The sequence below is a fragment of the Mytilus trossulus genome, chromosome 9 (assembly GCF_036588685.1).
Source record: "Mytilus trossulus isolate FHL-02 chromosome 9, PNRI_Mtr1.1.1.hap1, whole genome shotgun sequence".
NCBI lineage: Eukaryota > Metazoa > Mollusca > Bivalvia > Mytilida > Mytilidae > Mytilus > Mytilus trossulus.
The window spans coordinates 39,366,220-39,379,175 of record NC_086381.1 but is presented as its reverse complement, the minus strand read 5'-3'; the positions used below and the strand labels follow the sequence as shown (position 1 = coordinate 39,379,175).

The 12,956-nt window shown below is 33.0% G+C and overlaps 1 protein-coding gene across 1 annotated transcript; it reads right to left on the bottom strand.

Annotated features, from left to right (window-relative positions):
- Positions 1 to 6,470: 6,470 nt before the first annotated feature.
- LOC134684612 (cytochrome P450 2E1-like) lies at positions 6,471 to 12,673 on the bottom strand (the record flags this gene model as incomplete). Its single annotated transcript, XM_063543912.1, has 4 exons — positions 6,471 to 6,935; positions 8,644 to 9,087; positions 9,659 to 10,177; positions 12,403 to 12,673. Coding segments are annotated over 4 exons (1,419 nt in total), but the record flags the coding sequence as incomplete, so codon positions are not given.
- Positions 12,674 to 12,956: the final 283 nt, after the last annotated feature.

Sequence of the window (12,956 nt, the reverse complement as noted above, 5' to 3'; positions counted from 1 at the left end):
ATTAACCTAATATTGTTGACACGAAAAGATGTAGATCATTTTTCAAAATATATATGTTAAAAGGCTGTCTCGACAGCAAGGGGAATGTCTGGGTAAATCAATCATTTATTTTGTTTTTATATTTACACCATAGAACAAGAAGGGTTCCATACATGATTTTTCAAAGTAGTTTTGATATGGATATGTTTTTTAAATTATGTTTAATTATATATCTTTTTTCTGAATATGACCAACTTTATTTTATCCTTTAAAAACCTCGAAACATTAACAAGCATGAATGCGTAGTATAAATAACCATCTTCTCAATTAAATATTGGATGTCAAGGTTATATTTTTCAGCTGAATGTAAATAAATAAACATGTCGAAAATTTGGAGCACTTTTGTCCTCAACAATACCTGAAAATAAAAAATATAAAGTGAAATAAAATGTCGTCTTTATAATTTTTGAAAAATAATGCTTATCATTCATTTAATTTTCATTTTTTTTAAACAAGAAAATTATGCAAATGGACCTTTTGAGATCTTAAGAAATATTTGAATTCTTTGAAGAATTTGGATTAATATAAATACACATACAGATGGATGGATTGATTGTTGCAGGATTAAGGTCCAGTGGAAAGTATCTCATGCAATATGCAGGACGATTCACAATTGATACAATAGGTAGGTTATACCAGGTTAGATGACGGGGATAAAATCGGTGATATTGGAATTTCAGTGAAAAGCGAGGGTATGTTGTACATTCGGACTTTCAACAGTCCATCTACGTAATACTGACCCCTAAAGAGATTTTGCAATGATTCTTTAACGTACGGAGACCGTGGCAATCTCTCTACACGAGACATCGGATTTAACGTCATTTGGTTTAGTCAGGATTTTACACATTCCGTTCTTCTAATTCTTCTTGGTGAAATCTATAGGGAAAACGGTACTATTTATTCTGCCATAGGCGACAATATTAACATTTTCTAAATTTGCCACTTTTTATGATAAAAACCTGGATAAGACAGTTATATGTGGTCTTAGTATTTGGTTATTCTGCTTAAAAAAATTAAGCAAAATAGTATCATGACCAACTCCCAACGGAGCTTGTTTATGTTATCCATGCCTACCGTCATTTTGCACCAAATTTTTCGAATAATTATCTACAAATATTTCAATAGGTTGCAAAATTTATATTGCTAATATACACACTGCAGTTATTTAAGATAAATTAAAAATATAGTGTACCATTACATCCCATCACAGCGCTTCTCATTTGACTTCCTGCACCTGCCTTGGGTACACAAAAGGCCAAACTAATGCTGGGAAAATGTAATACTACCGTTTTCCCTTGAGCGGTCATGTTGTGTAATTTTGTCTCTGTAATATCTTCGGCGACCGAGGACTTTCAGAGACTGAAATTTTACAACTGTTCCTGGCAATGTTGCTCAGGGCTTTTATATTCTTCCGGGGTTAAAGGTTGGTTTTCGGTCCAAAGATAAAAAAGACAACAATATCGGATTCGACACACAAGTTCTCTTCACCTAAACAGTCAACCTATCCCTGCAAATATACTATATGTGTGCCATGGCGTTGTCAGCTTACTTTCGATTTATGCATGAGTTTTAATGTTCCTCTGGTATCTTTTGTCTCTCTGTGTGCTAATGAGGTTATTTGCAAATTAAAATGTTCTCATGCTTGGGAAAATAAATTTAGGTAAGAAGCTTAAGGGAAGTTACATTATACATTTTGTAAAAAAGCCATTTTAAATAGCCGTTTTATAGCCATACTGACACTTCAGTTATCGGAAATAGATTATGAACTTATTAAAATTCAAAGTTAAGTATGAACTTATTAAATTTAGATAATTGAAGCCAAGAGTAGTATTCCGATGTTCAAAGTAATAAATCGATTAAGCGAAAACAAATCCTGGTCACAAAAAAAAACCGATGGAACAAACACCAAAAATGATCTTAAAAATTATGCCAAAATAATCATAAAAAAAAAACGATACGCTAGCTTTTGATCATTGTAGCTGTAATAAAACATATTATAGATGTGGTAGATCAAATACGTTTTGCAATAATGTGCAAACAACTCAATTGTTTCAGTATGATATTGTTTCTAGTAGCATTCCAATGAGTAAATATCTTAACTTATATTATCCTACTGGAATGGTTATTCTGATGTAAAAAAATTGTTTTGCCTTTGAATACACAAAACACACATTTAGGTTATGTAGAGCCTTTCGAGAAAAGTTGGAACATTATACATTCATTGTTCTCAGCATGTGCATTTTTCTCCAAACCTTTCATTAATCTAAAGTACGTCCTAAGTCATTGCGAAAGTTTTTATGAACGTTTTTTCGCTTTTTAATTTTGAATGTTTATAATAAAACAAAATATCGAAGATCTTTAATTTTTTGGTAGAGTCAAACATTTCCCTATTTTTTTACGCTGTTGCATAACATCAACAATATAGAAAATGATTATTGCTTTAAAATTTGCATGGTAAAATCGACCAAATAAAACATGTCTGTACCAAGTCAGGAATACAACATTTGTTACCTGTTCGTCTGATGTGTTTAAATTTTTGTTTTTGCAATTTGATAAATAAAAAGTAAAATCACAAAAATACTGATCTCCGAGGAAAAGCAGAAAGTTCATAATCAAATGGAAAAATCAAATAATAAAACACATCATCAAACGAATGAGCAACAATTGTCATATTCCTGACTTGGTATTGGCATTCTCAAATGTAGAAAATGGTGAATTGAACCTGGGTTTATAGCGCTAAACCTCACACTAGTTCGACAGTCGCATCAAATTTCATTATATTTACAACAATGCGTGATCAAAGCTTAGATTATACATGTAGGTAAATTGTCAAAATAGGGGTACATCATCTGAGGTTAATCATCATTGTGTCACAATCTTGATTAGAACAAAAACAAACAAATATTCAACTGACTTCATTTTCAGAAAACGACATCTGTAACAAATATAAACTTTTAGCTACTTCTTTACAAGTAGAACCAAACACAATGAAAGTCCCAACTATGTACTGGCTTCCGAAGCTGTACAAAAAACCTTACAAATATAGATTTATGTCATCTTCTAGCCATTGTTCAACTACTAAATTGTCTGTTTTACTTACTAGTACACTTGGTACAATTAAAAACCTGATAATAAATTGTTCAAATAAGGCCTTTGAAAATAGTGGAATTAATTACTTTTGAAGTGACAAAAACTCGTTGGAAGTACTTGATAAATTGCATGCATATATTGGTGATTTTGAATCTGTTCAAAGTTTTGATTTTTCTACCCTATATACCACTTTGCCTCATATTCTTATTAAGAAAAAAATCACATCCCTAATTAACTGGGCATTTAAAAAGTCGGAATGCAAGTACATATTTTCAAACTCTTTTAGATCATTTTTAGTAGCAATAAACAAAAGAACTATGTCAATTGGACATGCTTTGATACTATTTATGCGCTTGAACTTTTACTTGATAACATTTTTGTTCGCTTTGGAGATTCCGTATATCGTCAAGTTATTGGAATTCCAATGGGGACTAACTGTGCACCACTTATTGTGGACCTGTTTTTGTATTGTTATGAGTTACAATTTATGACTAAAATAAGCAAAGACCCATCAAAACAACATTTGATACAAAAATTTAACAATACTTTTAGATATTTGGATGATATATTGGCTCTCAATAATGACGACTTCAGTATGTATACTAAAGAAATTTATCCTGTAGAACTTACGTTAAATAAAGCTAATGATAACAATGACCACTGTCCTTTCCTCGATCTTGATATCTATATCATAAACGGGAAGCTTAATACAAAAAAATTATGATAAAAGAGATGATTTTTCATTTCCTATTGTTAATTATCCATTTTTAGATGGTGACGTTCCCTTGTCACCATCTTATGGTGTTTATATATCTCAGCTTGTACGATTCGCTCGTGTATGTAACAACGTATTAGATTTTAGCGAGAGAAATTTATGTATTACTGAAAAATTATTACACCAGGGTTTTCTATATCACAAACTGGTCAAAACATTTACTAAATTTTATCACCGGTATAAGGAAATAATTCGTAAATATAACTCAACATGCAGACATCTTATACGTTCAGGTATTTCACATCCAAAATTTTATGGAAATATTCTTGATAAAGCACAAAAATGTCAGTATTCTCCTCAGAAACTAACAAAACCTTTAAATAGACTTATTAAAAGGGGATATAGTTACGATACTGTTGTCAGGTCGTTAAAGATTGAATATTTTGGCTTTAACATTGATTCACTGATAGGGTCTTTGCATCGGAACTTAACACATTTATTTCTTAAAAAACAGTTTTTGGCATGACACGGGTTATGTTCTTCTCATATATTTTATGATAGTATGATACTAAACCCCTAACGGGAGGGATTGTACCTGATATTCATATGATGAAGACATAATCTTTCAATCAGTTTAATTGAGGTCTGGAGCTGGCATGTCAGTTTCCTGCTAGTAGTCTGTTGTTATTTATGTATTATTGTCATTTTATTTATTTTCTTTTGTTACATCTTTTGACATCGGACTCGGACTTCTCTTGAACTGAATGTTAATGTGCGTATTGTTATTCTTTTACTTTTCTACATTGGCTAGAGGTTTGGGGGAGGGTTGAGATCTCATAAACATGTTTAACCCGGCCGCAATTTTGCGCCTGTCCCAGGTCAGGAGCCTCTGGCCTTTGTTAGTCTTGTATGATTTTAAATTTTAGTTTCTTGTGTATAATTCGGAGTTTAGTATGACGTCCATTATCACTGTACTATTATGCATATTTTAGGGGCCAGCTGAAGGACACCTACGGGTGCGGGAATTCTCGCTACATTGAAGACCCATTGGTTGCCTTCGGCTGTTGTTTGCTCTATGGTCGGGTTGTTGTCGCTTTGACATATTCACCATTTCCTTTCTCAATTTTATTCAACAAAGAAACACAATAGCATCTATCAAATTTAACAACCACATTCATTACTTACTCATATATATATACTTTAAATCAACCCAATAAGGATTGAAATATTTGAAGTACTTTGACTGAATGGAAAGGTTTACATCAACTCTAGTGTAGAGTCGAGTGTTTGACGTCAGAATATTTCACATGGGGACTGGTGGTATACAGGGTTGAAAAATCAATTTTTTGTTAGATTTAACTTCAGAAAAAATACCGATATTTAAAACTATTCAGAAATTCTTTAGAATTATTCCGTTTCGAATTTTCCTTAGCGTTCTGCATGTTTGTTGTTTTACTTGTTGAAACTTTTTAAAGCGTTTTCTTCCATATCTTCCCTATAACAAAATAAAAAAGATATTTTTTTTTATAGGAAGTCGTTGCAGAGATGTCGTTATAACTAATCACATGTTTTCCGTCAGACGCCAAATGATTATCTAGATTGAACTTGATTTGTGGTTTGTAAAATTATCCTTATCTGTCTATTATCTAAACGCTATTGTTATAAATCTTCGAATTCAAATTTGTATCGTCGTTGAGAAATGAACTCTCTGTTTCTTGGTGTTTTTTTTGTGGACTTTTGTTTATAATTTACTCGTTTGCCCTTGACCATGGTGGATTTTTGTTTTACTTATTGGTTCTAAATGCCCTTTTGCATCGTTTCCTCGTTTGAAAATAATTGTAACTTAAGTCCCATTAAAATATACATGCATTGCAATTTAATTAAATACAGCATTTAAAAGTCTAATCTGATAATTTTGTTTAGATATTTTTAAAGTAAAATAAAATTACCAATCAGGTTGTCAGGTTAAAGCACACGAATGTATATGAACCCAATTTAGATTTAATGCAAGTCAGACAACTCTTAGTCTTTGCTTTTATTCTATGATTAGAAATCTTCTGTTTCATCATTGGCTAAACCACCGGAAATCCGCTAAAATAATTAACGTAACGGAACCATGGAAACAGGACGTCGCAAGACACAGAGATTGTCACTGTCTTTACACTCGAGTAGTATTGAACGAAGACTGAATAGGATGTGTTAAGTGTAGATTCCAATGTCATCAGCAATAATGTTAAGAAGAAATATAGGACAAGAATTACCTTTCCTGACAGATCTGTTTTTCCTAACCGACAAAACATACCCGAAAAGATATTCAGTATTGACATATAACATACTAGTAAGAAAAAAACAGAAATATGCAGACCAGGACGTGTAGAAAATCAATTAGACATATTGCACACTATGAGATTAAAGGTTGACCACGCTAACGGAAAATGAAAAAGGAAAATATTAAGTTATGAGGACTTTTTGGCGATCCACATCTGTTGTGACCATAGGTCCTACATGCGTGTGCCGTAGAAATTTTTATATTTAAATTCTAATTAACATATCAATTCATTTTATTGTACTATTGTGTATCTCAATTGGAGTTATCATTTTTTTTTTAGAGGACCCCTTATTTTTCGTAAACTGTAATCGTTACTTTAAGTGTAATCCTAGGCATAGACCTAGTTCCCGCAAGTATCTATTGAAATCATACTTTACAGTTATGAGGCGGGTTACAATTTATTTACGTTATACTTGTTCTTGTACAATCTTTTAACCATAAAATATATTACAAGATAATTTTATAATATTACGTGTTGCCTATTGATGAAGTCTTTAATTTCAATCCTCCTCCTGCATATCCTATGTTTCATTTGCTTTTTAACAAACAAATTACATTAAAAAATTATTAGTGAACTTTATAATTCTCTTGGTATCGCCCGGAACTTGAACGGCAGAGGATTGTTTGCTAAACTCTTGGTTCCTTCAAGTGAGGGTGGGTCTTCCCCTTCCACTGGTAAAAATTCAAATCGATGAACCATTGATGTTATATATAGAAAAAGCTCCATTTTAGCCAAAGCTTCTCCCGGACAAACACGTCTTCCTACAATTAAAATCATGAATCAAACAGCAGGACAATGTACATGTTATATACATGTTGTTCTTTCTAGAGCGTTAATATCCTTTCAAGTTGATAGATTAATATGAGAGTGGCCTCAGATTTCAAAGGAAAAACAAACTCGCATGAACTGAGGAGTGACTTCAACCTAATTATTTTGGACCTCTTGGTTCAATGCAGTTTATCTTGTTAGCAGTGAACCCTCTATCAAGGAAATAACGTTGTGAAATGCACGCTTTTGAATATCGTATCAACTGATAGTATTAAATCCATATACATGCGTTGTTGACATGTTACTATATAGAAATGAAAAGTTCATAACTGGGACGCTAAAATCATCTCTAAATTGTTCATCTATAAGTTTTTTTCTAGACAAACCCTTAATGTCAACTTAAGACGTATGTCAAGATATCACACAGATTCAACTTTATCTGTTTCATCATTTATCTCAAGTTAGATGCGATCAACAAAGCACCAACACTTGAATTATTCAGTGATCATGAAAAGAATATATACAGTTGCATGTGTAATCATCTGCTGATAATAGCTCGTTTTAGTCCTCATAAGAAGCTTCTGTATGACGCAAGTGAATAAAGGAATAGAACAAGTCGACAGAAGAGGAGCATTACTAAATACCATGGAAATACCAAGCGTTTGTTGAAAAACAAATCCTCCAAACAAACGTAACAAATATGTTGTTAATCAAGAAATGAACCATCTTAGTTATTAAATTGAGAATAGAAATGAGGAATATATCAGCAGGAAAATCCCTAACCAAGAGCAAGTATCAGCCGAAAGCCACCAACGGGCCTGCAGCGAGAAAATTCCGCACCCGGAGTGGGACCTCAGTTGGCCCTAGAATAAGTTCATTGCAAATGGACGACATTTTAAACTCCAAAACATATAAATAAATTAAAATTATAAAAAAACACACAAGACTAACAAAGACCAGATAATAAATGTTTAGATTGTTTTGTTAGTTACGTGACAGTAGTTTACCGATGTTCACCTTTCGTAAATCGTTATAATTGGGAATATAACACAATTAGAAAATAAACCAAGGAAGACGACTATATACTGGCATCTAAAGATCACGAAACATTTTAGTAGTTATCAGTCAAGACATCGTTTTGGCGAACCTATCCGCCTAGATGACTGCAAAACGTCGTCTTTTCCTCCCTATTCTGTTGAAAAGTGTTCGTGCAAGGAGCACACCCTTGATAATGAAGTCCAAACAGTTTGAAAACTCACGAGCTTAATTGGGGTATGTAAACGCCATACAATGGATCAAAGGGTAGGGTACTGCTGAGAAGTTGAAACACGTGTGTCGTAGATTTTAGTTTTGAGTCGTCAATTTGTGCAAATGTCGAGGAAATGAGCAATTCCGATATGAAAAAAACTTATCCTCGATAATCAAATCTTTCATGTTTAAGTATATATTATCAGTTTGGTTGTAATCAGAATATACATCAAAAACTTATTTTACATTATCATATTATTTTTCTTTACATTTCCTGTTTATTGTCTGACACAAGAAATATAAGGACATTTTGAAGATGGTGGAACATACAATAGAATCCTCAAACCTATATCAAATATAGCCTATTTATATGAACATAATTATTAAAACTTTAAGACCCTATAAGAGATGCCGAAACTATCAAAGGGACATTCCACCCCTATATTTACATACCTAATGAAAAAGTAGAAATTTTGTCTTGATTACAAAGTTTTCCTTTCTCATCTATGAAGCGTTCTGGTTTGAAGACATTACTCTCTGGGAACCACGTTTCATCAAAAGCAACGGAGTCCAAACATGGTAAAACGACACTACCCTTTGGAATGACATACAAATCTTTGTAGATAATTTCTTCTGTAACAAGATGTGGGAAGGACAGAGGTCCGATATTACCAAACCTCAAAGATTCAAGGATGACCGCCTCACTATATGGCATATTATGTCTGTCGGCAAGTGTTGGAACTCGCCCAGTACCAACAACAACGTCTATTTCTTTTCGCATTTTATTTTGAACAGTGCTATTGTTAAGTAGCAATACAATAGCCCATCGTATCGTTGTCGCTGTTGTCTCGGTTCCTGCGCTAATTAAATCATTCACTATACAAGTTAGCTGGTCTTCTAAAATACGGAAAATATAAAACCATCATCAGGTGTTTCTATTAGAGAATTTGTTCTAGTTTATATAAACTGAATTTGACTTCTGATATTTCTGTAACAAAGAGTCGGCTGCTATCTTTTATTTCGTACTTTATTTGGAGTTTTTATCTTTTTTTGCTTCGAGCGTAACTGATGATTTGATATAATTTCCTCTGGTTACATATTTTTCACAACATTCAGATTAGGGTCCATTATGCGCTAAAATATTCATATCATATATCTGTTATTCAAGACTGTTCCCTGATCTCGCAATGAGTACTAGTTGATTGTGTCGTTGGGTTGCTGTTTCGTTGAAGTACTATATATATAATATACTGATATTCATACTAAGTAATCTTAAGAAATAGATTGTAAACAGATCTCTCGTATTTCAAACGTGAGTGAAGCTCATTTTTTTTTTATGTATTACAGCATTCAAAAATTGGCAATATTAATAACATACTATCCACCAGTCGTGATTATGCACTATATATATTCAATTTATTCAATTTATGATATATTCTAATATTAAACATTTGGAAATTTTACATACCTTTAAAAATAGTATGTGTGTTTTGGTCTTGAATCTGCATCTCTTTCAAGTACACATCTATGAAATCTCGGATATTGTCTTGATCAAAACTTTTCTTGTGTTCCTCAACTTCGTTTCTAAAGTAATCGATTTGCTTATCAAATTTTACCGTATCAGCTTTTATTCCCAAAATATCACCTGGCAGTTTTGCTAACCATGGTAAAAAATTAACTGGTCCTGTTAATGCAGGACTTGTTGCTATCTCGTTGATAACTTTTAAAAACTCACAATATTTTTCATCATTGTATTCGAAACGTTTTCCAACAACAATTTGCATTAAACTATTAACTGTGCTTGCATTTAAAATTCCCTCAAGAGCAAATGGTTGACCATTATAACTTTGTATCCAATTTAAAAATGGTTTCAATTCTTCAATAATGCTCGATTCAAAACTCCTTTTCCCAAAACCGAATTCTCGTAATTTGGATATGGTAAACGATCTCTGTGCCTTCCAGTTTGCTCCATTAGAGCTTACAATCCCTGAAAATGTGAGAAACAAATAAAAGAAAAAATAATTGACTAATTAATTGGCAATAATTTGAGTATAGTGTAGGAAAATATGTTTGCCTGGGATGCATACGTATTGAAATGATTTCTTAAATTGTCTCTTGATAAGCTACAGAATTATTTAAAAAACTAAGGTTCTATCTCCCTCAGACGACGCTGGCCGTTGTGAATTTGAATAATCTGTGTACTACATCTTTGGTCATTTTCGCATCTTTGCCTTTTTAATATGTTGCTTTTAGCGTTGAGTCCCAATCAATATCTGCACACATGAAGATTAACTTATTATATTATGTTTTATTTCCTTGTTTGTTCAAATAAACGATGGTCAGGTCCGTTACTGGCATTGACGTCATAACACTTTCGAGTCTGTTTGTTGTACTCAACTTCAAAATCAACCAATCAAAGTGCTGGATTTCATGTTTAGAGCATGAATTTTGTGTTCCGGGCACTGAGCAAAGTTTTATGACTTCAACGAGGGTATCACCAGCCCAGTAGTCAGCACTTCGGTGTTGACATGAATATCAATTATATGGTCATTTTTATAAATTTTCTGTTTACAAAACTTTGAATTTTTCGAAAAACTAAGGATTTTCTTACCCCAGGAGTAGATTACCTTAGCCGTATTTGGCACCACTTTTTTGGAATTTTGGATCCTCAATGCTCTTCAACTTTGTATTTATTTGGCTTTTTAACTATTTTGATCTGAGCGTCACTGATGAGTCTTTATGTAGACGAAACGCGCGTCTGGCGTATACAATTATAATCCTGGTACTTTTGATAACTATTTACCCCACTGGGTCGATGCCACTGCTGGTGGACGTTTCGTCCCCGAGGGTATCACCAGCCCAGTAGTCAGCACTTCGGTGTTGACATGAATATCAATTATATGGTCATTTTTATAAATTTTCTGTTTACAAAACTTTGAATTTTTCGAAAAACTAAGGATTTTCTTACCCCAGGAGTAGATTACCTTAGCCGTATTTGGCACCACTTTTTTGGAATTTTGGATCCTTAATGCTCTTCAACTTTGTATTTATTTGGCTTTTTAACTATTTTGATCTGAGCGTCACTGATGAGTCTTTATGTAGACGAAACGCGCGTCTGGCGTATAAAATTATAATCCTGGTACTTTTGATAACTATTTACACCACTGGGTCGATGCCACTGCTGGTGGACGTTTCGTCCCCGAGGGTATCACCAGCCCAGTAGTCAGCACTTCGGTGTTGACATGAATATCAATTATATGGTCATTTTTATAAATTTTCTGTTTACAAAACTTTGAATTTTTCGAAAAACTAAGGATTTTCTTACCCCAGGAGTAGATTACCTTAGCCGTATTTGGCACCACTTTTTTTGGAATTTTGGATCCTCAATGCTCTTAAACTTTGTATTTATTTGGCTTTTTAACTATTTTGATCTGAGCGTCACTGATGAGTCTTTATGTAGACGAAACGCGCGTCTGGCGTATAAAATTATAATCCTGGTACTTTTGATAACTATTCAACCCCTGGACTGTCGGTTATATTGTGTAATTTACCCTTACGACATATGGTATTGGGAAAGCAGTTTTTTGTTTGCATGTATATACGTGGTTAAACTGAACCATACTGTGTACAAGTACAAACATTTATGGACTATGTCTTGTTAGATTTTAATTTTCATTCCCAATACATCTTTTATCGTAAGATGCATGTGTTAGTGATTGTTGTGGTAAAGGCCAATATTTCAGAAATTCTTGCTATTTGATTTATTATTGAAGAGTGCGATACAATTTTCTCTCCGTCTTTCAAAATAAAGAGATATGTCAACGTCCCCTGACTATGTTTCACGCGAAAGGCCATAATAAAAGAAAAATAGAATTTGGTAACCTTTCAACATCAAAAAGTCCAAATTTTCAACTTTATAGAATGTATTGACTCGATCGCTACTGTTGTGTTTTGTGCCAAATACGTATACGAAACGGATGTCTATATTTTCAAATTATTTACGAAGGACAATAGTAGTTTCCCACATTTAAATTCAATAATAAACTTTGAAATTTCAATGAATTGTATGCAATTTCCCTAAAAACAAAGATTTTTGCGTCGTAGCATAATATCTTGAACGGAGTATAAGGGCAAAGTGAAGGTGAATGCCCTTTGGTTTTTATTGATGCATGTACATATACTACCGTAGCACTATTCATATGAATATCCTACCTTTATTCTGAAACAAATTCATGACGTAAAGTGGTGGCCTATCGGAAGTAAATTCTCCATTCTTTACAAATATTTCTTTAAGACAATCCTTTCCATTAACCACTACTACCCAGTACGGTCCAAGAGATAGACTAAAAATGTCCCCATATTTCTTTCGTAGAGAACGGAATACGTCCACAGTATGTTTACCATCACCTAAATGAAGAATATTTCCGATTATTGGCAGTGGGGATGGTCCAGGTGGAAGTGTTACTGGTCTCTGTTGATTGGTTCATAACACCAAGAAATCAAAAACTAAAATAGTCACTACTAAATCACTAACTCCAAAGTTGTAGCCACGTAAGAAACCTAGTGCATAACATATGCACTCAAATAAAATGAGCGTAATAGAATGCGATGTTTTTAAGTAAATTAGATTTACATAAAGGATGAGTAAAGCAAAGATTAATAAAATCAAATCCAGTATTCCTATGTTGTTCATATTTAACCAATATTAAAAATAGATGTTACCTATTTAATTTTGTTTACATTAGACATTTTTAAGTTAGAGTGAC